Raw genomic sequence first — 24,539 nt, forward strand, 5'->3', positions numbered from 1 at the left:
GTTGATGCCTGGTGACACCAAGGTGATACCCATTACGTTCAGAAGTTATGATACTCCAGATGTTGATGTTGATGTTGATACCACCCTTCATCTATAGTTTATTTGCTTGCTTTTCTCCCCACTTAGAGAATGAATAGTGTGTGATGAACTGATATCTATTGTGATCAATATGTATGTATTCTATTGATGATGGTCTCCAAAATACAGTTTTAAGGTTTTCGGTATATAAATCTCTCATTTTCATGAGACTTGTCTCGTTTCACTCGATTTACATCAGAGTGGATGATTGAATAGCTCGTACCTCTTTTTTCGTGGAATCTAGAACTACCTGATTCTCTCGTGTTGAGGTGTGTTGCGGCTGCTCTAGAGGTAGGCTTTTCCAACAAGAAAACATCGAGATCGCCCCAAGAATGCCTTTGGTATCTAGGGGTTGTGGATCGACCATAGAAGACATGTTGATAAGCTACGACTATGACATGAAGGAAGACTTTTTTTAGAGTTGATAAGGTGAAATGACTTGGTCAACATCCGAACCACTACTAGACTAAACGTTGAGTGTTTTGAAGGTAGGTGTCTTTGGTATCGAGGGTCGTGTAATGTCCATAGAAAACCTATTGATAAGCTAAGACCACGATATGAATGAAGATCTATATTAGAAGTTTCCCTAGGATTGATAAGACGAAATGATATGGTTAAGATCCGAACCACTACCAGATAAGATGTTTAGTATTTTGGAAAAAGGAAAATGAGACGTTAAGAAATCAAAAACCTCAGTGCCACGACAATCTAAAGAGTTATAAAATCAAAAACTTCAGCACCACGACAATCTAAAGAGTTATAAAATTAAAAACCTCAAGATCTAAAGAGTTATAAAATCAAAAATCTCAGCACCACGACAATCTAAAGAGTTATAAAATCAAAAACCTCAAGACCACGACGGTCTTTAACTGCTCTGATGAAAATTAAATCTAAAATTATAGGAGTGAATAATTAACGAATTTAGAGAGAAAAAAGAAACCAAATTCAAATTTAAATGAAATTAGTTATTAGAAATATTTAATTGTCGTATTCTCCGAAAAAAAAATATTAAATAAATCGAACGACATCCTTATTTAATTATTTATTTTTATGGGAAAAAAAACACAATTTAGGCGTTTCGTTGAACCCTGTGCTGACCCTACTTGGTCCATTTCTACTCGCCAGACCCCGCCTTTGTTGTTTCTTCTCTGTAAGGGTTCGCTACTCGAACCTCTACCGCCCCTCGTTTGTCTTTCATCTTCAAGGCTCTGAAATTGCTTCATTATGAACCCTAATTCGACCCTTTCTGATTTCTGACCTTTATCGCTGCTTTTATCGGCTAAGATTATTGAATTCGTTTGGTGGGTGAGCACTCTTTCTTCTTGTCTTAGCTTTCTGGTTCTGTATTTGAGTTGGGAAGTTCCTGCTTGATCTTTGAATTTTCATTTGATTCTGTTTCTTACTGAGATATGAACTTATAGTGAGGATTTGTGTGTTCTGGGAGATTGGCATGTTTGTCTTATCTTAAAACGTTTCTTGAGCTTTTGTTCCGGCGATGCTAGGAGATCTGGGTTCTGTGTTCAGTTGTAATTACGTTGTTGTTGCTCTAGTTTTGAGCTGGGTTTGTTGCTTGTGGTTCTATTGTCCTGTTTGTGCTTCACTTTTGAGCTTCCCCTCAACGTTTTTAAAATGCGTATGCTAAGGAGAGGTTTCCAATAAAGAGTGTTTTGTTCTCATCCCCAATCGATGTGGAATCTCACAATCCACCCCCCTTTGGGGCTAGCGTCCTCCAACGATATGGGACTCCCCAATCCATTCCCTTTGGGGCCAACGTTGGCACACTGTCTCGTGTCAACCCCCCTTTGGGGCTTAGCCTCCTCGCTGGCAAATCGCTTGGTGTCTGGCTTTGATACCATTTATAACGGTTCAAGCTCACCACTAGTTGATATTGTCCTCTTTGGGCTTTTCCTCTCAAGCTTTTTCTCAAGGTTTTTAAAACGTGAATGCTAGGGAGTGGTTTCAACATCCTTATAAATGGTGTTTCGTTCTTCCCCAACCAATGTAGAATCTCACAATTCACTCCTCTTCGAGGCTAGCGTCCTTGTTGACACTTGTTCCTCCAATTAATGTGCGACCCCCAATCCACACCCTTCAAGGCCTAGCGTCCTTGCTGGCACACCGCCTCGTGTCCACCCCATTTCATGGCTCAGCCTCCTCGTTGGTAACATCACCCAGTGTGTGGCTCTAATACCATTTGTAACGGTTAAAGCCCACCACTAGCTGATATTGTTTTCTTTGGACTTTTCCTTTCGAGATTCCCTTCAAGGTGTTTAAAACGCGTATGCTAGGGAGAGGTTTCCACAACCTTATAAAGGGTGTTTCGTTCTCCTCCCCATGTCGGATCTCACATGGAATCCCAAACTCTTTCTTCTTCCTCCCTGAGTGCATTGCAGGAAGGGCTTTTCTTTGTGCACTCTATCCTGTAACTATAATTATGGCACTGTCTCTGCCATGGTTAACTTCATCGCTTTTTCTTTTCCTTTTTACAGTAAGATTAATGGTTACCTCATCTGGTTCCAACATTCATCACCAGCCTGCATCAAAGATGATTCCCACACGTCAACCGTCACGGCCAGAGGGACTGCAGACATCTCTTGCGTTAGTTTCCTCAGATACTCGACTATCACCTGACGTACCGAGATCTAATTCTGAACAAGTTCATGAGTCTCCTGCTGAGAGTGCCAGTTCTCAGGAAACTTGGCCTATTGGTGGAGTAATGGGAAAGAAAATGGAAAATGGAAAGGCAGATAACGACTTCGTGGAGCAGTCGGTCGTTCATCGTCTTTCTAGTTCTGATAAAGTCTCCCTTCGTGACATAGCACGAGACAGAATCGAGCTAATCGCAGAAAAGATGCATCGCTTACCAGAGGATTTTCTAGACAATTTGAAGAGTGGACTTCGAATTATTCTCGATGGAAATGGTGGCGCGCAACAGATAGACGAGATTTTTATTTTGCAGAAGCTCGTTCAACGTAGAACCGATTTAACTGCAAAGACATTGGTTATGGCTCATAGGGTGCAGCTTGAAATTCTAGTTGCCATCAATACTGGAATTCAAGCGTTCTTGCATCCAAATATTAGCCTCTCTCAGACTACGCTCGTCGAGGTTTTTCTGTATAAGAGGTGTCGAAATATTGCTTGTCAAAACCAGCTTCCAGCTGATGACTGCACTTGTGAGATATGTACCGGTCGAAACGGTTTCTGTAATCTCTGTATGTGTGTAATATGCAACAAGTTTGATTTTGAAGTTAACACATGTCGATGGATCGGTTGTGACTTGTGTTGTCATTGGTCTCACACGGACTGTGCAATTCGTGATGGAAAGATCTGCGTGGGCTCTTCTGTAAGAATCGGGACAGCGCGAACCGAAATGCATTTCAAATGCCCAGCTTGCCATCGGACGTCTGAGCTACTTGGTTGGGTTAGAGACGTTTTTCAACATTGTGCACCTTCATGGGATCAGGAGTCTCTCGTTAAGGAGCTTGATTTTGTCGGTAGAATTTTTCGTGGAAGCGAGGATCATGGAGGGAGGAAACTTTTTTCGAAATGTGAAGAACTCAAAGAGAAAATGAAGAGTGGAGTTTTGGAGTCGACAGCAGCGTGCCGAGCAATATTGACTTTTTTTCGAGGTATGTATCGATAAGGTCTTTATATTTTTGGTTTTGCTTGATGATAGTAGATATAACCCGTCTTTGGTATGCTTCGAATGAGCTGAGATTATTTGAAAGTAGCTTTTTTCGGTGTTTCGTGTTTCGTGTTTCTTTTATCCGGGTATTTGAGCCATTTTCTAGTCATATCTACTTGGTGGCTATGCACTTTTAGTAGTAATAGTAATAGAAATCTAATGTCATTGGTCTTAATGAAGAGAACGAGACGGATACTATAAGTAGTCTTGAAAACGGGGAAGAGGGAAGGTTAGCCGCTCCGCAGGAAGCGTGCAACCGAATTGCAGAAGTGGTGCAGGAGGTTATAAAAAAGATGGAAATTGTTGCTAATGAGAAGATGAGAAGCTGGAAAAAGGCTCGTATGGATGTCGAGGTCTTTAACCGCGAGGTTGAAGATAAGGTGAAGGAAGCAGCTGAGATAAAGCTCGACCGACAGAGAAAGAAGCTACAAATCGAAGAACTGGAGAAAATCGTTAGGCTTAAATGTGCAGAAGCTGATATGTTTCAACTTAAGGCGAACGAGGCGAAACGAGAGGCGGAGAGACTTCAGAGGATTGCTCTTGCAAAAACCGACAAGTCCGAGGAAGAATACGCTAGCAATTACCTGAAACAACGTCTGAACGAAGCCGAGGCCGAAAAACAGTACTTGCTCGAAAAGATTAAGCTACAAGAAAGTAGTAGTGGTGGAGCTGATCCATCCCAGATGCTTTTGTATTCTAAAATTCAAGATCTTCTCTACAGTTCCTCTAAGCCTGATTCAGCTAAATGAATGAGAATTCTTCGGAGCTCAACGTCGTGTAAATCAAAACGTTGTCGGTTATGTTCGTTTGTTGTCTGGTAATTTATGAAGCTGTTCTTTCTAGATCGTTCGATACTCGTATCGTTAACGTAATCAAGTCATTCATTGCTTCTATGAACTTAAGTAGATTGTTTATAACAATAATGAAATCGAACATTATGCCTTATTAGAAAGGTTTGTGGTGATGGCGAGGCGGGATGGATTCAGTGCAGGGGACGGTTCATCTTCTTTGCTGTCGACTGTAAGTATTTTTCCGCTTTCTTTTCGTTTCGCTGAGCTATAGTTTCGGCCAAACTCTGCTTCACAGGTGAAGTGTCTGAAAAGGAAGTTCGGTCATATGTCATAGTCGTGCTTATACCATGACATCTTATGGATGAGTTTGAGCACACGTTTGGGGTGACGATTCGTGCATCGTTCACGCACACGCTCATCTTTCTGCAGTTGGTTATCCTGATCATTCGATTCGGGATGCTTGATGGAACCAGGCTGCCGTTCGGGAAGTGTAGAAGATTGTTGAGCAGTAATGCAGTGGGGATAGAATGGCTTAAAACGAAATCGTGTATTCGTTCGGGGGAGATAGCAGCTTGAGAAAGTTCCTGATCAGGGGGCATGAAGAAGGTTAGCTCTGAATTTTGCCAGTCTTTATGGGAGCTGTTTAGGATCTTGAGTAGTATGACAAACCCGTGGTAAGATTTCGATATCATGTCGTCCATGGCTACTTGCAGGTCGGGTTGGTCGATTGGGGTAGCCTGAGCTTTTCCGACGAAGAAGAGAAGAACGAAAAACCAGGTAGCAGCCATATGGGGTTAGATCAGAAGCTTGGAAAATGTGCTTGAATTCATGAGATTTTTGGTGAATTTATAGCAGAGAAGGAGCATGGCTCGTGTTCTTCAGCGTACAATATGAACAGTTACAGTTAGTTGAGAGAGGCAGTTCATGCTTCAAACCTTAATATCTTCGAAAGCATTATAATTTGTAAATAAGCAAAATTTTATTGAAAATTACTGCAAATTCTCAAAGCTTGAGGGCCTTTCAGCAATTAAAAAAAAAAAAAAAAAATTAAGTCACGTGCTAATGTGGAATTCACACGTGTTGCAAACCATTGGCCGATGGGTTGGTGACAGCTTTGGATTTTGCTTCGTTTAACAAAGATCATGATATTCCAAGCCCTAGAGGAAGGCATAATTTTTCCCGATCTTCTTCGATTTCAGGTCGTTGAATTTTCTTTTGGATTTTCGATTGGAATTTGTTAATCTAGCTTTTCGATCGGAATTTGTTAATCTAGCTTTTCGATCATGCTTCTTTCTCCGGGTCGTTCTCCCCGGCATATCTCATCATCCCCTTCGCCGTCGACGGTTTCCGAGAATTCGATCCAGAATCCGCGGAGTTCGTCTTCGATTACGCCTCAGAGCTCTAGGAAACATCCCGAGGTTCTTGATGAGGATACTTATGTGGAAGCGATTGAGAAGATTATTGAGCGTGATTACTTTCCCGACATTTCGAAACTTAGAGATCGTATGGATTGGCTTGAAGCGATTAAAAGTGGAGATCCGATTCTAATCCGAGATGCGCAGTTGAAGATCATGGAGCGTCGTGGTCAGAAGGTTAAACCTTTGAATCCTGATGGTAAGTCCCGAACACCTGGTTCCACTTTTATGAGAAATTTTACCCCGTTTGATGAATTTGAGGGCAAAACACCGAAAACCCCCGGCGTTGGTGGAAGTGGAATTTCCTGTGAAACGGAGGAGGGTGATTGTGATGGCAAGGTGATGGATGAATCGCTGTCGCTTGATGAGTTTTTTAGGCAATATACGAGCGAGGATAATTTAAGTTTTTCAAAAATTCTGGACAAAGATAATAGGAAGAGGAAGGAGAGATACGCGTATTTGACGGAGGGTGAGAAGGAGGATGTGAAATCAATTGAGGATGTAAAGAGAGATAGAATAACTGATGGTTATGGGACCTCCGATCAGCCGCCGAGTACCTTGGAAGGATGGAACTACACTGCAAAAAATTTGTTGATGTATCATCCTTCCGATAGAGGTGAGGCTCCACTGACAGATGAAGAAAGGGCTGTTAGATTGAAGAGCTTAACCAAAGAAATTAGCCGAGCAAGCACTCGGTTCCATGGTAAATTGATCGATGCGAGACCAAAAGACGATGGTACAGTTGAAGTGCTCTATACCCCTGTGGCTGGAACTACCCCACATCCTGTGATGGATCGAGATGGGGATCGATTGAAGAAGTACGATTTGGGGGATTTGAGGAAAACCCCAAATCCATTTTATATAGAATCGGGGAAGAAGGCTGAGAATGGCTACAGTTTTGTCCGTACACCGTCCCCTGCCCCTGGTGTTGATGAATCTCCATTTATTACATGGGGTGAAATTGAAGGTACGCCCTTAAGACTAGATCCTGAGGAGACGCCTATCGACATCGGTGGTACTATTGATGGGCCACGATTTAATATTCCATGTCCACCTGCTCGAGATCAGAAGGCTCATTCACTCTCAAGGGAGGCTGCACGAAAGCTAAGGGAGAAATCAAAGATGTTTCAGAAGCCACCATTGCCATCACCTGTTAGAGGAGGAAGTGCTAGCCCAAGTGTTCGAAGGACGCTCTCTCCAGCCGCCCAGAAGTTTGTAAGGAATGCAATAGCCAAGTCGTCATCTTCATTTGATGAAACCCTCCGTGCCAGTTACCGAGGTGGAAGCCCGAGTTCTGCAACGCCTAAAAGTGGGAGAAGTTTGTCTAGGTTTGCTAGAGATGGGAGCTTTGGCTCAAGGTCACCTTCTGTTAAAGAAGATTCTAATCCTGCTTGGTGATTTAATTTTTCCAATCAATAGAACTGCTTCATGAATTCTAACTATTCTGTCTTGAAAATTCCTTCTGTTCAATGTCATTGTTAAGAGGTTCCTAACATTTTTGGATATTTCAAAGCTGATGAACCGCCCATTTGATAATCATGGAGTCTTAAAATATGGCTCCTATGATGCCGTGGCTATCACTTCTGCACTTAATTTCTGTAAGCGTTGATTTGATCAATTTCCACCTTTCAATTACAAAGAACGGGGATCTCAAGTACTGGAATCATGGAATGGCAGTTCCATCGTTCAAGAAATGTGTAGTTTTTTGGTTGAACTCTCAAATTGTATTATACATTTCTGTGGATTTGTATTCAATGTTTAATGGATGACAGAAGGAATCTTGCCTCTGAAGTAATAATTGGTAGCGTAAAATGAAGTTGTACAGGTATCTCACTCTGCAGCGAACTTAACAAAAGCAAGCCTTGGGATTGAGAAACATGCTGCGGGGAAGCAAGCGCCGCCCTCTTTCCAAGGCATTTTCCCAAGCCGTGCCGTCTTGGGTATGTTGCTGTTTGCCATGAAACTTCTTCCATAATTCAACTGTTTTCTAACTCTTGTTTAATTTCTATGCTCATTTTATGGTTCTTTTTTCCAGGTTGTGGTTCCCCGTCAGATCTGATTCACCTACTCAAATGCAAAAAAACAATATAATAATGAAGGAATACAAGAGGATAGCGACGAAAAGAACCCAAAATATGGTTCACATGACAAGGAAAAGAGGGAGAAGGCTAACCTTATTCTAATGGCCAAGGCGTTTTAGAAGTTCAAGAATTCAAGTTTTCAGCAACCGAGAACGTTTTTGAAGCCATATAATATGGGTATGGAGATTACACTCGTGTGCATTTGACTTTTGACTTGGAATGAATAAAAACTGCACGAATATATGTGGACAAACTTGAACACTTTCCTAAAATCTTTGGCTGTTCTTATTTCTTCGATTCCTGAGATGGGTGTCTGCCATTATGGCCATAAGAAGGCGTGACATTATTCACTATAGGAAATTGCTTCAGTTTAGAGAATTCCCAACTCATTCATCTCTCTGAACCTTTCATAAATTCTGGTTTGAAGGTCCTTTAGGAGCGAGCTCTGTTGATGGAAGTGATCAGCCCCAAAGTCAGATCAGTGGCCTCGAGTCCGTTCACTTCACCGAATATCGGGGTTTTGCTCAAGATCAAGATCATTTCATGGTTGGATTCTCACTGGTTTTGAGATTATATTGTTTCATCTTTGATTTTGCCTTGTTTTCTGATTAAGTGGATTGATTATGTCTCAGGAGCCAAGAAACTGGTTTGCCTGTTTCTGTTCGGATTCGAGTTGGTGATAGGATTTTCAACCTGCACAAGGTAAAGATAATTTGAGAAATATAACAGTGGAGTTTGTTCTCTTCTTTATTTCTTTCTTTCCTTGTTCTTTTCTTTCTAAATTTCATCTCCCTGCCTCCACCTAGAAGAAAGAAATGAGAATGTTAAACTTTAAGCATGTTACTCTGCAGCATCCTCTCCTGTCAAAGAGTGGATACTTCCAGAAAAGGTTGAATGAATCGACCGAGTATGAGCTCCCATCGGACTTTCCCGGAGGACCCGAAACCTTTGAGTTACTAGCACTGTTTGTCTATGGCTCGTCTACTCTTGTAGATCCTTTTAACGTAGCAGCCCTCCGTTGCGCTGCAGAGTTTCTTGAAATGACAGGTAATTATTGTTCCAGTAATCTATGTGAGCGGTTCGATATCTATTTGAATCAAGTGGTCTTCCAAAGCTGGGACGATACACTAATTGTACTCCAAAAGTGCCAACAATTGCTTCCCTGGTCTGAGGATCTGTTAATTGTAAGTCGTTGCATTGAATCGCTCGCCTTCATGGCTTGTATGGAGATCCTTGACCCCGAGAGAAGACGAGACCAACCAGTCATAACTATAGATGCATTGGCAGGTCAGGTTTGGAGCTGTGAAATGGTAAAAGAAATCTTGTGCCATGATCTTTGGATCAAGGACCTTATAGGGCTACCATTTGAATTCTTCAAAAGAGTAGTGGGATCCCTGAGAAGACAAGGTATGAAAGAAAAATATGTGAACCCGATCATCGTCTTCTATGCGAACAAATGGATTCTTTCCAAAAAAACACGCCAGTACTGGGACGGTACTGACGAGAAGATCGATGATGAAGCAAATGAAAAGGTTTCATTTATTTTACAAGGTCTTCTTGATCTTCTTCTGCCTATGGGACAGAGGACCAGTAGAGTGGTTCCAGTAGGCTTTTACTTTGCCTTGCTTTCCAAATCACTTGAAATTGGCCTCAAAAGCAACAGCCTGCAAAAACTGCTAGACCAGATAGCATCAGTATTACATTTTGCACAAGTGGAAGACTTTCTCCTTCCAAAAGCCGGGACAGACTCGATATCTTCGAGCATCGAGTTAGCTACGATGGAGAAGATATTAGAGTCGTTTGTATCTTCGAACATGAAAATGAATCACAACACTTCAGGAAGCAACTCAATTGTGGCAGAGTTGTGGGATGAATACCTGACCTACATAGCTCCTGATCCAAAACTTGGTCAAAAACGATTTGTCGAACTCATCGATAAAGTGCCTGCGTCGTGGCGAGAGAGTCATAATCACCTTTATAGGGCAGTGAATACATTCCTGCAGGTAAATCTTGATTAAACTCAACATTCTTCATGACATTACTGCTTAACAATCTGTTTACCTTTTCATAAAACTTGGTGTTTATTTGTTTTGCAGGCACAGTCACAACTTTCCCAAGAGGAAAAATGGGCAGCCTGCAAGTACCTCAACTGCCAGAAGCTATCACAAGAGGTATGCATTGAGGCTGTCCAAAATGAGTTGATGCCGCTTCGTCTGATAGTCCAGGCGCTTTTCGTTCAGCAATTGAATACTCAACAGGTGTTCAAAGAGTGTTCGAGCTCATTTAGGTTTGCACAGTATGGAGAGTTCTCCGGGAGCCTTTCAAGCTCTAGATTTCCGAACTCGAACAGCCAGAACCTACGTGACAGTCCTTATACAGATGGAGCTGATCCAAGGCGAACATTAAGTTTCTTGCTACACAAGGACCATGTGAGGCAGACGCCGCATGAATCCTCGAGAAAGGAGTACGAGTCGACAAGTTTCCGAATCATGAATCTGGAACAAGAGCTGATTTCCTTGAAGAAGAGTATTCAGAGGCAGACATTATCAAAGAAAACAGAGACAATATCAAGCAGCAAAGCAGAAGGAAGAACAAAACTGCCTGATGTGGAAAGTAGTAGATACTCGAGCAAGAAACGAAACTCACATGAACAAGTGACGGGGTGCATCGGCTCAGTTAACTTTTCGAATGAACGAAACTATGCAAGTCGTCTGTTTAAGATCTTCAGAGGAATACGCCTATTTGGAGGTAGGAAACAGAAAAGAAAGCCAGGATTTCCCGCCCTTTGGCGTCGATCGATGTATCAGATTAACCATCGACTGGATTTGTAAATGAGAACTCATAACAGGTCTTTAGAAACCAGTTATGGAGAATATATAAAGAATCTCCTGGAAACTTAAGTATGGTAAGAAGAAGTAAAGGAAGTAGCCATTTACTAAAACCTTTGCCTACATGCTTGCTTGTTTAGCATTCCATGCACAGATTTATTAAATTATGAATAATAAAATTAAAATCGGAATCGTCGATAAACCGGACATTAGTAACATGATTTGGAAATTATTTTATAATAAAAATGAAACTATTTATAATAATAATAATAATAATTTTTAAAAAGTCATTATTTTGAAACTATTTTATAATAAAAATGAAAGTATGCATAATAATAATAATAATAAGTCATTATTTTGAAACTAATTTATAATAAAAATGAAACTATTTATAATAATAATAAAAATAAAAATAAAGTCATTATTTTGAAACTATTTACGACAGAAATGATAATTTACAAATTCATTTCACCGTGCACGTATTTATGCCTTTGAAAAAAAAAAAAAAAAAAAAAAAAAAAAAAAAAAAAAAAAAAAAAAAGCCGTCGCCTGAGAGATTCGAACTCTCGCGGGAAAATCCCATGTACTTAGCAGGCACACGCCTTAACCACTCGGCCAAAGCGACAACTGTTGGTAAAAATGATTATATTGTATTTATTGTATAATATTTATACCAAAAATACCTATAAAATTTAAAAAAAATCGATTAAATAGAAAACCGTTAATATTTTATTTAAAATAGAGGAGTTACAAAAATAATTTTTTTTAAAACTCCAAAAACATCTTTAAATTTTTTTAAAAAGAATTCAAAAATACTCTTACCCATAGTAACATGTTTAAAAAACAATCATCAATTTCAAGAGTAACATTAAAAAATTTAGAGATAATCTATAGGGTGTAGATAGACGATTTTTGTCTATATATTGACGGTAATACTATTTTTAAAATTTTATGCTATTTTTTAAATATAGTACTAACTATAAATATATTTTTTAGATGGTGAAGGGTATTAATGAAACTTTTGAAAGATATAAACTCAACTTTTTAAAGTTCAAAGATACTTTTTTGAAACACTATTAAAAGTTTAATATCCCACACATATTTAACACTATTTTCATTTAATTCTCGTTTTTTAATATTTCCTATCAAACTAGCCTAAGAGATTGGTATTTTTTTTTTACGATATTATTATTATTTTCTATATGAAAGGACCTTTTCTTCGACTAATTAATTATGTATTTGTATAAAATTTCAATCATCAAGAAATACTATATCTATACATATTAAAATTAAAATTTTAAATAATAAAAAATTAAATAAAAAATTAATTTTGTGTTTAATAATTTTTTAATTTTTATGTGTGTAATAAATTAATATTTTTGACATTTTTATAATTTTATAAACAATAAATTCATTAATTTTTAAAAAATTGTCACAAAAATCTAAATTTTCCCGCAAGAATTGAATTTACCTTTTCTTTTTATTAAAAGAAAACTTTTTTATGCTTAACAAGAAATTTCAACAAAATTTAAGAAAAAAATGGAAAAAAAACCACTATAAATATTTTGCATTATAAAAAAAGTCAAACCAAATGCTTTGACTAAAAAAAAAAGTTAACCGTCGCTGTATCGTCTCCTTCGTCTTCATCTTCTTCCTCTAGCTGTAGCTTCCACTTTCCTTCTCTGAAACTCCGATCAGTCCCTCTCTTCTCATCTTCTCCTCCTGCGATTTTCTGCAGAAAACCACCCATGAATTCACCTCCAATGCTACACAAACCCCTACCAGCGTCGAAAGCCCTAGGCAATACGCCAATTTCGCGTACGATCCACTCTCCGCCATCGCCTCGAATCCTTGGAACACGTTCACCACTCCCATCACCACGCACGCGTATCCGACAAAATGATGGTACGATTTCCAGTATTTTCTGAATTTGTTCGTTGTTTTTGGTCTGAATAGCAGCGCTAATGTCTGTAATCCACCTAGGGTAAAAACTGCAATCCCTAATTTCCTGTGTAGCGAATACTCCACTCCCGGCGACAACTCCCCTAATCGGATTCCAATCACGAATCCGATTGTTCCTAGCGCGAATCCCGCGAGTTGGACTCCGGCGTGGGCGTAGAACCACGCCGGACCTAGGGCTTGTACGTTACGGAGGTATCGAGCCGTGACGGCGCCGATTGGGAGTAGGAGTCCCCAGGATACGGCGTTTAGGATGCCGTGGATAACCCTAAGTGTCTCGATTCCACCGCTCTGGCTTGCGGCGGTGCCAGAGGCGACGTCGAGAGTTGCGATTGATGAGAGGTCGTCGGAGGTTGTTGGATGGATGGTTGGGGAATAGCCTTGGACGTACAAGCCGCGGTTCCAGATGAAATGAATTTTGGTTTTGTTTGGGGTGAGTTTCAGAGTGGCGTAGATTTGGACGGCGGCGCCGTTATGTACAGTGGCCATTTTGCCGCCGTATAAAGCGGCGGAGGAGGAAAGAAGACGGATGTCGAGAGGGCGAGAGAGAAGAGGGCTTCTCTGTAACTTAACAGTCGGGTCAAGAATGTAAGGGAGTGTAATGATCTGGCCGGAGTTTGGATCGGAGAAGGCGATGAGAACACGAGCTCCGGTCATCCCCGGCGAAGAGGGGTTGATTCCCCAGCCAACCCAGCCGGACGGAGAAATGAAATTACCGAAGAAGACAAGGTCCAAAGTAGCATTGTGGGGGTGAAAAGTCCAAGCAATGGAGCCCTGTTGGGTTGGGAGATTCATACATTTCTGGAATGTTTTGGTGGCTGTGACGGTGGTGCAATGGGCGGAGAGTGCGACGGAGACAAAAGAAGAGAGGAGGAGAAGGAGGAGATGACGGCGGAGCATGGTGGTCGACGGCGGCGGAGGAGGAGGAGAGAGATAGATAGAAAGAGAGAAAGTGGTGGGTGGTGGGTGGGGATTATGTTAGGAAATTGAGCAATTTAGAAGCATGGAAGGATGAGAGTGATGCATCATCATTACTCCCACTTAGCCAAAAATGCCATAAACTTTCACCAAAACTTAGCTTTGAAGATAAGTTAGTCCTCATTACTATGATTTGGTGTCTCATAAACACTCCATTTTCCCTTCATCCTATATTTGTATCTTAATGTAAAGATTAAGTTACGTTCTCAACCTTCGAGCTATACTCGAATTAACTCGAGTATTGCTGATTTGCTAAGATATATAATTTTAAATCCCGTCATCATAAGAAATTTTTAATCTTTTTTTTTTTTTTTTTGGTCTTTTTAACTTTAGCTATTAATTGAAAATTCATAATTAGATTAATTATTTAAATTTCAGAATTTTTAGTAAAAATAAAATCAGATAAGTTATTTGTGGCTACCTTCTAAAATGAATTATGGAAATCTAATGGCCATAGAATAAATCCTTATCTCTTTTCTATTTTTCAATTATAATAATAATTTAATATTTAAAATTAGTTTCTTGTAGTCCTTTGTTATAATTAATAAAAAATAAAAAATAAAATTTTAAGAAAAATTTGATAATCTTGTATTAACTGTCACGGAAGTCAACTAACTGTCAACTCTACTTATTTTTTTAATACAAATTTCAAAATCCCGTAGAAATGTTATGAAAGTAAATAGAAAATTAAAATCTAAACACAACTAAATGTTATTGGGGCCATTTTCAGCTGAAGCCCAACTAAGTGGGTTCGATCAATGAATGGGGCGATGGATGTTGAGCCTGGCTCATGAAATGGAATTGGTGGGCTCTTGGAAGTGGCGGTTCGTCCTCCTTTTTGCTGTCTCGAGCTGTGCTAGTGCTTGCTACTGGTTTGTCTTGCCGTCGAGGATCCATTTCCATTCCAGGAAGAGGTCTGACAGTGAGTGGCGGTGGGAGAGATGAAGAAAAATGGAGTGAGTTTAGAAGGGGAAAGGGTAACTTTGGTGCCCTACATGGAAGCACACGTACCCAAGTATCACGAATGGATGAAAGACCCAGCTCTGCTTCAAGCCACAGGGTCCGAGCCCCTCACTCTTGATCAAGAATACCAGATGCAACTATCCTGGACCCAAGACCCAAATAGTTCTCTTTCTATCTCTCTTTCAATCTCTCTTTCACTTTTTCTTGTTGTTTGATTCTACGAATTGTTTGTTTTCTTTCATAATCTGATCAAATTTTCATCTGGGTTGTGTTTGATCGTGCATTAATGCCTGAAACCTTGTTAAAATTCTTGAATCGTTGAATTCCGCTGGGACAATATTGTTTCTTACCCTTTTTTTTATGGATTTGGGGGTATATTTTTTTTTTTCCAGAGCAGACTTTCATTGTATTGGATAAGGAATTGGTCGAGGGAAAATTCATCCATGGACATCCTGGTGTTGAAGGTTGGTTGGTTTCTTACCTTTTTTAGGATTTTTTTCTGAGTTTGCTTTGTACATACGCTGTCTGATAAATTGTTATTGTGTACATTTCTAGCCATGGTTGGTGATGTGAATCTTTACATGAATGATCTGGACGATTCCCTTTTAGCAGAGATTGAAATAATGATAGCTGAACCAAAGAGGTACCACATTTGATCTTCTTTTAGTGTAGATGTTCTTATTCTTTGATTGCTGAAGTGCGTTTGGTAGTGGTCTTTGCACGTTTTGATCTCTGTTTTTCTTCTATGATGAAGTTCTGTAGAAGTGAATATAAACTTCATTTCTGCTATGCCTCATTGTTTGCCACGGTTCTCTTCATAGGATCTTGGCTATTGATTTTCTTTAAGAAATTTATACGTTTTGTGTTATTCTGGCTTGTTTAGAAGTAGCAACTAGAACGGTGGAATGAATTTTTGAATCTTCATTTACTAGTAACCATCCCATTTTCCTTTGAATATTATGGGTTCATTCTTGACCATGTGTATGGATTATATTGTGGAAGGATTTTGTTCTTCATTTGTTATGGGATCAGTGTATTGCAATGTCCATTAAGCTTTCTTATATCTGTGCTTTTGTTAGCATAGCCGTGGTAAAGGTCTTGGGAAAGAGTCCGTTCTGATGATGATGGCGTTTGCAGTCAAGAACCTCGGGATCCATATTTTCCGAGCCAAAATTGGAGAATCAAATGAAGGGTCTCTCAGTTTGTTCAAAAAATTGGTTGGTCTCTTTGTCCAGAGAATAGCCAATTTGTTGAAAGTTTAGATAAATTTATGTCTTACTTACCAACTCAAGTTAGCATGTTTTGTTATCACCAACAGTTTACCTTTCCCCTGTAACGTACTCTTTCTGCAGTGTTTCCTAAAAGATCCTTTTTAATTGGTGTAGGGCTTTGAAGAGACTTCTTACAGTGAAATCTTCAAGGAGGTCAGTTCTATCTCTCTTCCTCCCCCCCCCCCCACCCCTCCTCCTTATTGATAAGCAGCTCTCGAGACGGTTTATAAGAAATCCCACATCGGTTGGAAAGGGGAACGAAACATTCTTTATAAGGGCGTGGAAACCTCTCCCTAGCAGATGCGTCTTAAAAACCTTGAGTGGGAAGCCCGAAAGGGAAAACCCAAAGTGGACGATATCTGCTAGCGGTGGGTTTGAGTTGTTACAGTCTTGCATCTTTTTAAGAGAGTTGTTACAGTCTTGCATCTTTTTAAGAGAGTTGTTACAGTCTTGCATCTTTTTAAGAGAGTTGTTACAGTCTTGCATCTTTTTAAGACGACAGAACTCTGTTTCACTTTATTATTTGATTTAGTGCTTTGTAACAGTAACTTGCACCGAGTCTTTTGAATTGGAATATGAAACATATGCAGATCACTAAAAGATTGGTTACTGTTTAGTTGAAGGAAAACCATATGCAGATCACTAAAAGATTGGTTACTGTTTTTAGTTGAAGGAAAACCATGCGTCTTTCTAATACGTCAAAATTTCTTTGATTACGATACTTATGTTAGGAATCACGACTCTCCAAAATGGTATGATATTATCCACTTTGAGCATAAGCTCTCATGCCTTTGTTTTTGGTCTCCCTAAAATGGAGATGTATTCCTTACTTATAAGCCCATGATCATCCCCTTAATTAGCCAATGTCTCACGCTCAACAATCCTCCCCTCGAACAAAGTACACCATAGAGCCTCTCCTGAGGCCTATGGAACCCTCGAACAGCCTCTTCTTAATCGAGGCCGACTCCTTTCTCTGGAGCCTTTGAACAAAGTACACCCTTTGTTCTATACTTGAGTCACTTTTGACTACACCTTTGAGGCTCACAACTTCTTTGTTCGACATTTGAAGATTTTATTGATATGGCTAAGTTAAGGGTATGACTCCGATACCATGTTAGAAACCACGGACCATGTTAAGCTCTCGTGGCTTTGCTTTTGGTTTACCCAAAAGACCTCATATCAATGAAGATAGTATTCCTTACATATAAACCCACGGTCATCCCTCTTAATTAGCCAACGTGGCACTCCCTCCCAACAATCCTCAACAACCATCCTTCACAACATATGTGGATCCTTTAATTACAAATTTTCAAAGAAAAAGAAGCCGATGACCTTTAGCAATTGATTGACTGACTACATATTGTATATATTATGTTTGGTATAATGGAAACACTTGATGGGTAGGAAACTTTTTCTTGTTCTTTTTCCATCCATCCACATTGGAGAGTCATGCTCTCCAAGATATTAAGCATGAATCATGTTATCACGTAAATCTCCGGGCCATACTCGATTCGATTCTGACGTCGTTTCCTTTTGCATATTTGGAAGGTAACTCTGGAGTTAGAAGTAACAAAGGCCAAGCATGAGGAGCTGCTGGATATGTTTGGTAGAATAGTAACTCATGATTAGTACCCACCCAAACTTCTCCTCCATCTCTACAACCTCGTTTTCTAGCATTTAGACTTGGGGAACTCTTGATTGGTCCTCTGATATGACGTCCAAATAGCTGATACTTCAGCAAGAAGCAATGGAATATAATACACAAGAAGCCTTCTATAAGATATCATCAAAACTCTGACTTTCTTACTATATATTTCTAATGTCCTTTCCCTCACCTCATCCAAACGTCATACTCTCATCATATTATTTATGTGCCTGTTTTGCCTTTGCATCTTATGCGTTTCTGTAGGTTTTCAAGATGCTTTGCCTTTGACCTCCGGATGTAGACTCATGAAGATTAGTCTACAAGATCCAATCTCATGCCCCCACAATTTGGCATCTTCAGAATGACTTTATAATGGCATGGCAGGTACTAAGTATCTGGTTTTATCATCTTCAATCAAATGGGTCCCCTCATAAGCCTGATAGTAACAATCAGAATTTATCTTAAGCTGTTGAAATTTTACTGTTTCAAGTATGTGAGAATGGGAACCGTGCACTTTTCTTGCACTTACTCCCGATATAGAGTAAGTCAAGCCAATTTAAGATTGCGTCGCATACGGAAGCCTTTGGCCTCGTTTTGAGAAGGTTTTAGAAAATGGGGCAGAGAGATTTTTGAAAGAAAGTTTGAAAGCGATGTTATAGGCTATAAGTGAGAGACAACACAACGATTTAGATAACATATAATTTAGGGTAGGAAGAATTGACAACTAGTCGCTTCCCCTTATAGTACATTCTAAGGCATTTTAGATTTACTAGGCATAAACATGATTCTGCTGAAACGTCATACACTTCGAAAATACAATAAGAAAACTATACTGAGGCAGTAAAGGAAATCAATAAAGTGATACAACGAAAGAGTTTTGACATCATGCAACCATGTGCAAGATGCCTTGGACAAGCATGATCGTGACACAGGGCAAGGTAATTCAATATCACTTAAACCTCCAAAAACTACCCTTTCAAATCAACATGTTCTTATGTTTACCTCATATACCAGAAAAATGAAGGGACTATAACGAGTTTGTGCTCGAGTCGGTCCCTTCAAAGGCTTGATATCCTATGTGTACTTTACTAATTCATATCCAGCCGTTAGAAACGGACAAACTTTGTATCGACCCCACTCGACTGATTGAACCCGGACGTTACCTAACCCCTTTGTTTACTCACGAATAGATCTAAAGACAGAAAAATTAGTCAACAGGGAAGGAGTCCAAAAAATTAGGCTGTTGGGTTATGAATTCAAATCATATTAAAGAAGATATTGTGACATCTTGAAGGCAGCTGCTCTGAAAACCCCAAAGGAGGGATGCAGACAAGGCTTAGGTCTAAAAAGGCTGTGGAGGGGGCTGCTTAGGCCATTTTCCTCTCATTTTCCACCATTGTGACCAAGCCCTCTTGAGCTCTTGGTCAATTACATCAGGTACGAACGTATATACGTACCTATACGTACGATCCAATAAGGGTTATTAAATGTTTATTATTAAAAAAATAAACCTAAGTTTGTATGAAGAATAAAATATAAGATGGGTGGGTTAATTAATTAATAATGCAAGCAAGAGACCAGGACAACAAGGATTAAAGAATGTGGAGTGGTGGGTCTGTTCCAAATTTAAATAATTAATTGAAATCATAAGATTAATTATTAATGGGAAGATTTAAAATGGGTTAGATAGGAGGCACAATAAAGAGGGAGCAGTTGGGGTATAAAATAATTGTGAACTTTCATTTTCAACCATATCTTAAAAAGATTTTAATCATATAATTTGATCTTGATTTGGATTACCTATCACTCGGATAGTTTTGACATTCTCCTGAAGACATGGTTACGCTACTTCTCGCTTTTAAGAGTGAAGAGTATCCTTACAAATCGACATAGGTCCTTTCAGCCTACAGATTAATATAGGTCGTTTCGGTCTATTTTGTCTTTGTCCACATGTTTCTAAGGGGTCGTCCAACATGGGTTAAATATTACAATGTGGCAAAAAAATCAAACTAAAGATATTTTATTTTCTAAGCTATACTCAAATTGAAGATATTGTTCTGCCACTTTGATTTTTCTTTTTTATAATAATATTACGGTATGAATGTGAAAGAAGGAACTTCCAAATCATAAATTAAGTCATTTTCGAATCATGTTTATCACAAGTATTTTATTGAGTATTTTTGGTTCACCACAATTACTTGATTCAAAAGCATTTGAAAACAATTTTGAAAACAATTGTGGAACATTGATTATTTATCTTATTTATTATAAGGTATGATTTATGGATGGAAAAAAAAGTTCTTTTAAGTACATGAAAAACACTTGTTTAAATCTTCACACTACGTTAAAGAATCAAAGTCGATTTCAAAAGTCGTAAAAACATTTGAAAATAAGTATTAATTAGTACTTTTTAAAACAGTATTTATAGAATAAACGTTCTGGTTTTTTAAAGTTATCCAAAATTTATTCTAAACCCTCTAAAGAGTCGGAAATTAAGCTTATTTTCACACACCCAAAAAAAAAAAAAAAAAAAAAAAAAACAAAGGTATTTTTCATATGGCTAAAAATAAATAAATATTATGTCATATTCATTTTTCAAAAAAAAAAAAAAAAAAAAAAAAAAAAAAAAGGAAAATGAATGTGAACACTGAAGAAGACGACGTCGTTTGATGAGGGTCTGAAATGCCAAAGCGCCGTAGAAAGTTGAAGGAGACGCATAACACGTCTCGAGAAAGAGGCTTCCTGGTCAAACTTGTACAAAATGATATTATTTTATTTATCTATTTATTTAATTAACATAATATAATACAAAATTAAAAATTCAATTTTATATATAAAAAAAAAAAAATTATATAAAATTTCAGTTTCATTCCAATTCCAATTTTCTTAACTTTGATTCCACTCTTTTCTGTCATATCTGGCTGAGTCAACACGTACTTTTCTTCTCTAGGCCTCACCTAACATTTATTTACATTTTCTTTTTAATCATTTGGTCCCTATAGTTTTAAGATTTTACATTTTTACCACCGAGTTTAATTTTATGTAAAGAAACAAGATCACATCTAAGTAAGAGTATTCTCGAGTATGAGAAAAACTTAAAAGAAAAGTTGAAAGAATTGAAGTTACTACCTATATCAAGAAGTACGTAAAGTGATCACGTTGGAAGGGACGAAACTCAATTCTCAAGAATAGAACGGTAACATCTTAAAACCGAAAGAGTAAACTCAAAAGCCAGTGGTAAAAAAGTAAAATTTTGAAACATAGGGACTAAACGAAACAACATAAACCTAATTCTTGTAAATTATAAAGTAAGAAAGGAAATAAAAAGTCAAACTTTACAAAGCCATGAAAAAGAGGAACTTAGAACACAATCATAATGGATCTAATTCAAACCCAAAGATTAAAGAAATGGATTTATGTGGGTGGGTGAAGATTGGGGGAAGATTTATTTGTAAAGAGAACACAAGAGTCATGGTGAAGCTTTTTAACCATGGTGGAAGTTGGAATTAGTCAAGGTTTTCAAGGTTTTTCCTTCCCTTTCTCTGTTAGGTGGCTCCCATTCTATAGAAACAGAAACAAAGAACAAAAAAAGGAACACAAAACCAAGCATGTTCTTCTAGAAAAAATGGTTGAGAGAGTAGAAAATTAGGTTAACCAATGCGAGTTGTTGAACATGGACAGAGACACATGAAGCAACCAAGAATGAACACAAATTCATCAAGCTTTTTCATTATAAATACTCCTTTTCTTCTCTCTTCTCTCTCCCTCAACCAAACTGAAACAATTACCTGAATCAATTCAAGCTTTTGGAGGAGTTCGCCATGGAAATGAAGCTCCAAAGCTGCTTCTCTGTTTTGATCGTCTTGTCTTTGTGTCTCTCTGTTTCAGCTCAGAGTTGCAGAAGCTACAATGGGTTTGCCAATAATCAAGTGTTTGCAGCGTGTGTGGATCATCCTGTGCTCAACTCTGTCCTTCATTGGACTTATATTGAATCAAACAATACCTTGAGAATTGCCTTCAGACGCCCTTCCACCACTGCCAATCAATGGATTGCTTGGGGTATTAACCCTCAGGGCTTGGCCATGTTTGGGACTCAAGCGCTTGTTGCTCATCAGAACTCCACTGGTGGCACTCATGCTTACACTTCCAGTTTGAATCCCCCTGGTCCAACCCTGCAACAGAGCGATTTGAGATATGGGGTTTCTGAACTTTCAGCCACTTATGTCAACAACGAGATGACTCTTTTTGCAACTATTACGCTTCCTGGCGGTATGACCACCATCAATCAGGTATGGCAGGAAGGCCCTATGGCGGGTGGTGCTCCAAGCGCCCATGCGCTCACCAACGACAACAGAGCCTCAAGAAATACCCTCGATTTGCTTACTGGGTCTAGCACGGCGGCGGTGGATTCGGTTCTCAAGAGGAGAAACGTAAGTGGGTCGTTGTTTTTTTGATCTGGGTCTGTTTTAATCTTTCCATTTGTGAAACCCTTTTGGGGATTTGGCGAAATTTTGACATCTGATTTGGGTTTTGATTTTTCAGACTCATGGAGTTTTGAACGCCGTTAGTTGGGGTACTTTGATGCCGATGGGTGCCATTTTCGCTAGGTATTTGAAGGTTTTCAAAGGTGCAGATCCGGCCTGGTTTTACCTCCACGTCGCTTGCCAATCCTCCGCCTACGCCGTCGGTGTCGCCGGTTGGGCTACCGGCATAAAACTCGGCAGCGATTCCGTTGCTGTTCAATACAACACCCATCGCAACATCGGAATCACCCTCTTCGTCTTCGGAACTCTTCAGGTAAACGAAACCCTAAAACCCCAAATCCAAAAATCCAAAAATCAAAACCCCAAATCAAAATTTATCAAAATCCTTACTGGGTTTTGTTCATTTCAGGTTTTCGCGCTGCTTCTGAGGCCGAACAAGGATCACAAATACAGAATCTACTGGAACATATACCACCACTCGATCGGATACAGTGTGATAGCTCTGAGCATCGCCAACGTGTTTGAAGGGCTAAGCATCTTGAGCCCCGATGACAAATGGAAACGGGCTTACACCGGAATCATCATCTTCTTGGGCGCCGTCGCCGTCGTTCTGGAAGTGATCACATGGGTCATCGTCATCAAGCGAAAGAGATCCAACTCTGATAAGTTTCCTCATAACATCAATGGCGTCAATGGGATGAATGGACATGCTAATAGGGTTTGATCATCCCGAGAGTCTCTGATTTTGGGGTTTTTTTTTTTTTTTTTTGATTTTACATTTCGAGTGTTCTTCTTTGTTTTTGTGTTTTTTTTCTTATTTGGGATTAGTAGTAGCGATGATCATATGGTAGAATATTATTTGTTATTATATTTATACATAATTCTTTTTTCTTATTTTATCTCTTTTTTTCACTTACAAGCTAAGAACTTCCAATCTAAAAATGGAAGAAATTTAAGCATAAAATGGAAAATGTATCAAATTTAATTCAAATTTTGGACATAAACAGATAATGTAGGTAGGCAACCCGAATGAAATATGGTATTTTATTAGCTACGTACGTTCATACTCAAGATAGATTTGAATTCCTTTTTCCGTTCATAAAAGCTAGAAAACGAACCTTTTTTTAATCTTTGAGCTTTGAAAAATAGTTATAAATGGTCTCTCGAATTGAGGGTTAGTGTATATTTGGTTCATAAAATTAGAAAAATAGTCTTGAGAATGGTCTCTCAGACTTATCGTTAATGTATATTTAGTTCTTTAAAGCTGAAAATTTAAAAAAAAAAAAAAAAAATGGGCATGTCTATGTGCATTACTGCACCCACCAATAATTAGGAGACACGTGTAATTTACAGTTTAAAATGCAATTTACAACATGAGCTTTAATAAAATTAATCCAAAAATTAATTATTTCTTTTTGGCCATTTATTTTTTAAAAATTCTCTTGGAACTTTGACAGCTTGCCATTTGGTAACATTACCAGAAGATTCCAACAACTATTTAAAAAATAAAATAAAATAAATAAAAAGAATTTTATAATATATATATAATTGAGTTAGGTATCAATAAATTTATTTTTTTTTTCTTTTTAAAAAATGATCTTGAAATTAAAGGAATATTAATTTGTTGAATTTACTTCCGTATTTATTCTATTTTATTTCAAACTTTTAAAACTATAAACATTTAATTCTATTTTAGTATCTGAATTTTATTTTTAATTTGCTTATATTAATTTATTTAACGATATTTAAATAATATATTGTAAAAAATATTATTTATATTTTTGGCTCAAGCCAAGATTAATAAAAATAAATAAATAAATAAAAGCTCATACAATTGGATCAACTCATTTCAACTGCGTTTCTCGGATCATTTCATTTTCGTGTTGTTAATTTATAATTTCTAAAAATTTATTTAAAGTTGTATTTACTCAAGATAATACAAAGCTAAAGTTGTTCGTAGTTTTAAAAGGTAGGTAGGAATACGTACTATTAAAAAAAATATTAATTAAAAAAACACGATCAATCCAATTAAATCGGTATAATTTCAATTGGGTTATCGAGTTATCTGGGTTGAGTAAGATTCAAATAAATGAAAGTTTCATGAGTTGAGTTGATTCATGAACTCTCCACCCGAACCAACCCCGAAATAACTCGAACCGACTAATTCGAGTATTCTATAGTTGGGTTGGGTTCATTATTTAATAAAGATTGTGTAGGTTGAAAAAATATGCAACCCGAACAATTGGATTAAGTCTAAATAAATGTAGTCCTACCCCAATCGATGAATATCTTACTCGACTCCATAAGCTTATCACTGCTGAACTAAGTGTACAAACTTTACAAGCATACGAGAGGAATAAG

General features: G+C 38.3%; 7 protein-coding genes and 1 non-coding gene across 9 annotated transcripts; 5 read left to right on the top strand and 3 right to left on the bottom strand.

Annotated features, from left to right (window-relative positions):
• Positions 1-1,168: 1,168 nt before the first annotated feature.
• Positions 1,169-4,605, top strand: LOC111811677 (OBERON-like protein). 2 transcript variants are annotated; one of them, XM_023698672.2, is made up of 3 exons: positions 1,169-1,383; positions 2,568-3,707; positions 3,944-4,605. In XM_023698672.2, exons 2-3 carry the CDS (start codon positions 2,576-2,578, stop codon positions 4,510-4,512), a joined length of 1,701 nt encoding a protein of 566 aa, XP_023554440.2. In that variant the 5' UTR covers positions 1,169-1,383; positions 2,568-2,575; the 3' UTR covers positions 4,513-4,605. The 2 variants fall into 2 exon arrangements, with proteins under 2 accessions (XP_023554440.2, XP_086973910.1); XM_087117784.1 differs by having other exon boundaries at positions 1,169-1,379.
• Positions 4,606-4,745: 140 nt separating this feature from the next.
• Positions 4,746-5,342, bottom strand: LOC111776440 (uncharacterized). The gene has a single exon (XM_023655875.2). It carries the CDS (start codon positions 5,340-5,342, stop codon positions 4,746-4,748), a length of 597 nt encoding a protein of 198 aa, XP_023511643.2.
• On the top strand, positions 5,136-7,411 carry LOC111811689 (uncharacterized). Its single transcript, XM_023698684.2, has one exon. It carries the CDS (start codon positions 5,838-5,840, stop codon positions 7,365-7,367), a length of 1,530 nt encoding a protein of 509 aa, XP_023554452.2. The 5' UTR covers positions 5,136-5,837; the 3' UTR covers positions 7,368-7,411.
• Positions 7,412-7,769: 358 nt separating this feature from the next.
• On the top strand, positions 7,770-10,991 carry LOC111811663 (BTB/POZ domain-containing protein At5g48130). Its single transcript, XM_023698653.2, has 6 exons — positions 7,770-7,909; positions 8,005-8,227; positions 8,478-8,596; positions 8,683-8,752; positions 8,902-10,053; positions 10,147-10,991. The coding sequence occupies exons 3-6, from the start codon at positions 8,502-8,504 to the stop codon at positions 10,879-10,881; spliced, it is 2,052 nt and encodes a 683-aa protein (XP_023554421.2). The 5' UTR covers positions 7,770-7,909; positions 8,005-8,227; positions 8,478-8,501; the 3' UTR covers positions 10,882-10,991.
• A 430-nt stretch (positions 10,992-11,421) lies between these two features.
• On the bottom strand, positions 11,422-11,503 carry TRNAS-GCU (transfer RNA serine (anticodon GCU)). Its single transcript has one exon. It is a non-coding gene; the product is annotated as a tRNA-Ser (tRNA).
• Positions 11,504-12,339: 836 nt separating this feature from the next.
• On the bottom strand, positions 12,340-14,100 carry LOC111811721 (Auxin-responsive family protein). The gene has a single exon (XM_023698736.2). The coding sequence runs from the start codon at positions 13,735-13,737 to the stop codon at positions 12,535-12,537; it is 1,203 nt and encodes a 400-aa protein (XP_023554504.2). The 5' UTR covers positions 13,738-14,100; the 3' UTR covers positions 12,340-12,534.
• Positions 12,642-17,883, top strand: LOC111811812 (Acyl-CoA N-acyltransferases (NAT) superfamily protein). The gene is made up of 7 exons (XM_023698851.2): positions 12,642-12,783; positions 14,546-14,940; positions 15,171-15,242; positions 15,334-15,421; positions 15,863-15,995; positions 16,164-16,202; positions 17,598-17,883. The coding sequence occupies exons 2-7, from the start codon at positions 14,757-14,759 to the stop codon at positions 17,676-17,678; spliced, it is 597 nt and encodes a 198-aa protein (XP_023554619.2). The 5' UTR covers positions 12,642-12,783; positions 14,546-14,756; the 3' UTR covers positions 17,679-17,883.
• A 3,410-nt stretch (positions 17,884-21,293) lies between these two features.
• On the top strand, positions 21,294-23,072 carry LOC111811708 (cytochrome b561 and DOMON domain-containing protein At5g35735). The gene is made up of 3 exons (XM_023698719.2): positions 21,294-22,124; positions 22,237-22,491; positions 22,588-23,072. Exons 1-3 carry the CDS (start codon positions 21,516-21,518, stop codon positions 22,900-22,902), a joined length of 1,179 nt encoding a protein of 392 aa, XP_023554487.2. The 5' UTR covers positions 21,294-21,515; the 3' UTR covers positions 22,903-23,072.
• The last annotated feature ends 1,467 nt before the right edge of the window (positions 23,073-24,539 follow it).

This window comes from Cucurbita pepo, chromosome 15 (assembly GCF_057944985.1).
Source record: "Cucurbita pepo subsp. pepo isolate OVF chromosome 15, ASM5794498v1, whole genome shotgun sequence".
In the NCBI taxonomy this organism is placed as follows: domain Eukaryota; kingdom Viridiplantae; phylum Streptophyta; class Magnoliopsida; order Cucurbitales; family Cucurbitaceae; genus Cucurbita; species Cucurbita pepo.

Excerpts from the sequence above, each read along its gene's own strand:
- LOC111811677 (XM_023698672.2), top strand. The coding sequence starts at position 2,576 with ATGGTTACCTCATCTGGTTCCAACATTCATCACCAGCCTGCATCAAAG. Across the intron at positions 3,708-3,943 it reads AATATTGACTTTTTTTCGAG|AGAACGAGACGGATACTATA; the intron begins GTATGTATCGAT and ends GTCTTAATGAAG.
- LOC111776440 (XM_023655875.2), bottom strand. The coding sequence starts at position 5,342 with ATGGCTGCTACCTGGTTTTTCGTTCTTCTCTTCTTCGTCGGAAAAGCT.
- LOC111811689 (XM_023698684.2), top strand. The coding sequence starts at position 5,838 with ATGCTTCTTTCTCCGGGTCGTTCTCCCCGGCATATCTCATCATCCCCT.
- LOC111811663 (XM_023698653.2), top strand. The coding sequence starts at position 8,502 with ATGGAAGTGATCAGCCCCAAAGTCAGATCAGTGGCCTCGAGTCCGTTC. Across the intron at positions 8,753-8,901 it reads GGATTTTCAACCTGCACAAG|CATCCTCTCCTGTCAAAGAG; the intron begins GTAAAGATAATT and ends GTTACTCTGCAG. Across the intron at positions 10,054-10,146 it reads CAGTGAATACATTCCTGCAG|GCACAGTCACAACTTTCCCA; the intron begins GTAAATCTTGAT and ends TTTGTTTTGCAG.
- LOC111811721 (XM_023698736.2), bottom strand. The coding sequence starts at position 13,737 with ATGCTCCGCCGTCATCTCCTCCTTCTCCTCCTCTCTTCTTTTGTCTCC.
- LOC111811812 (XM_023698851.2), top strand. The coding sequence starts at position 14,757 with ATGAAGAAAAATGGAGTGAGTTTAGAAGGGGAAAGGGTAACTTTGGTG. Across the intron at positions 15,422-15,862 it reads ATGATAGCTGAACCAAAGAG|CCGTGGTAAAGGTCTTGGGA; the intron begins GTACCACATTTG and ends TTGTTAGCATAG. Across the intron at positions 16,203-17,597 it reads ACAGTGAAATCTTCAAGGAG|GTAACTCTGGAGTTAGAAGT; the intron begins GTCAGTTCTATC and ends CATATTTGGAAG.
- LOC111811708 (XM_023698719.2), top strand. The coding sequence starts at position 21,516 with ATGGAAATGAAGCTCCAAAGCTGCTTCTCTGTTTTGATCGTCTTGTCT. Across the intron at positions 22,125-22,236 it reads CGGTTCTCAAGAGGAGAAAC|ACTCATGGAGTTTTGAACGC; the intron begins GTAAGTGGGTCG and ends TTGATTTTTCAG. Across the intron at positions 22,492-22,587 it reads TCGTCTTCGGAACTCTTCAG|GTTTTCGCGCTGCTTCTGAG; the intron begins GTAAACGAAACC and ends TGTTCATTTCAG.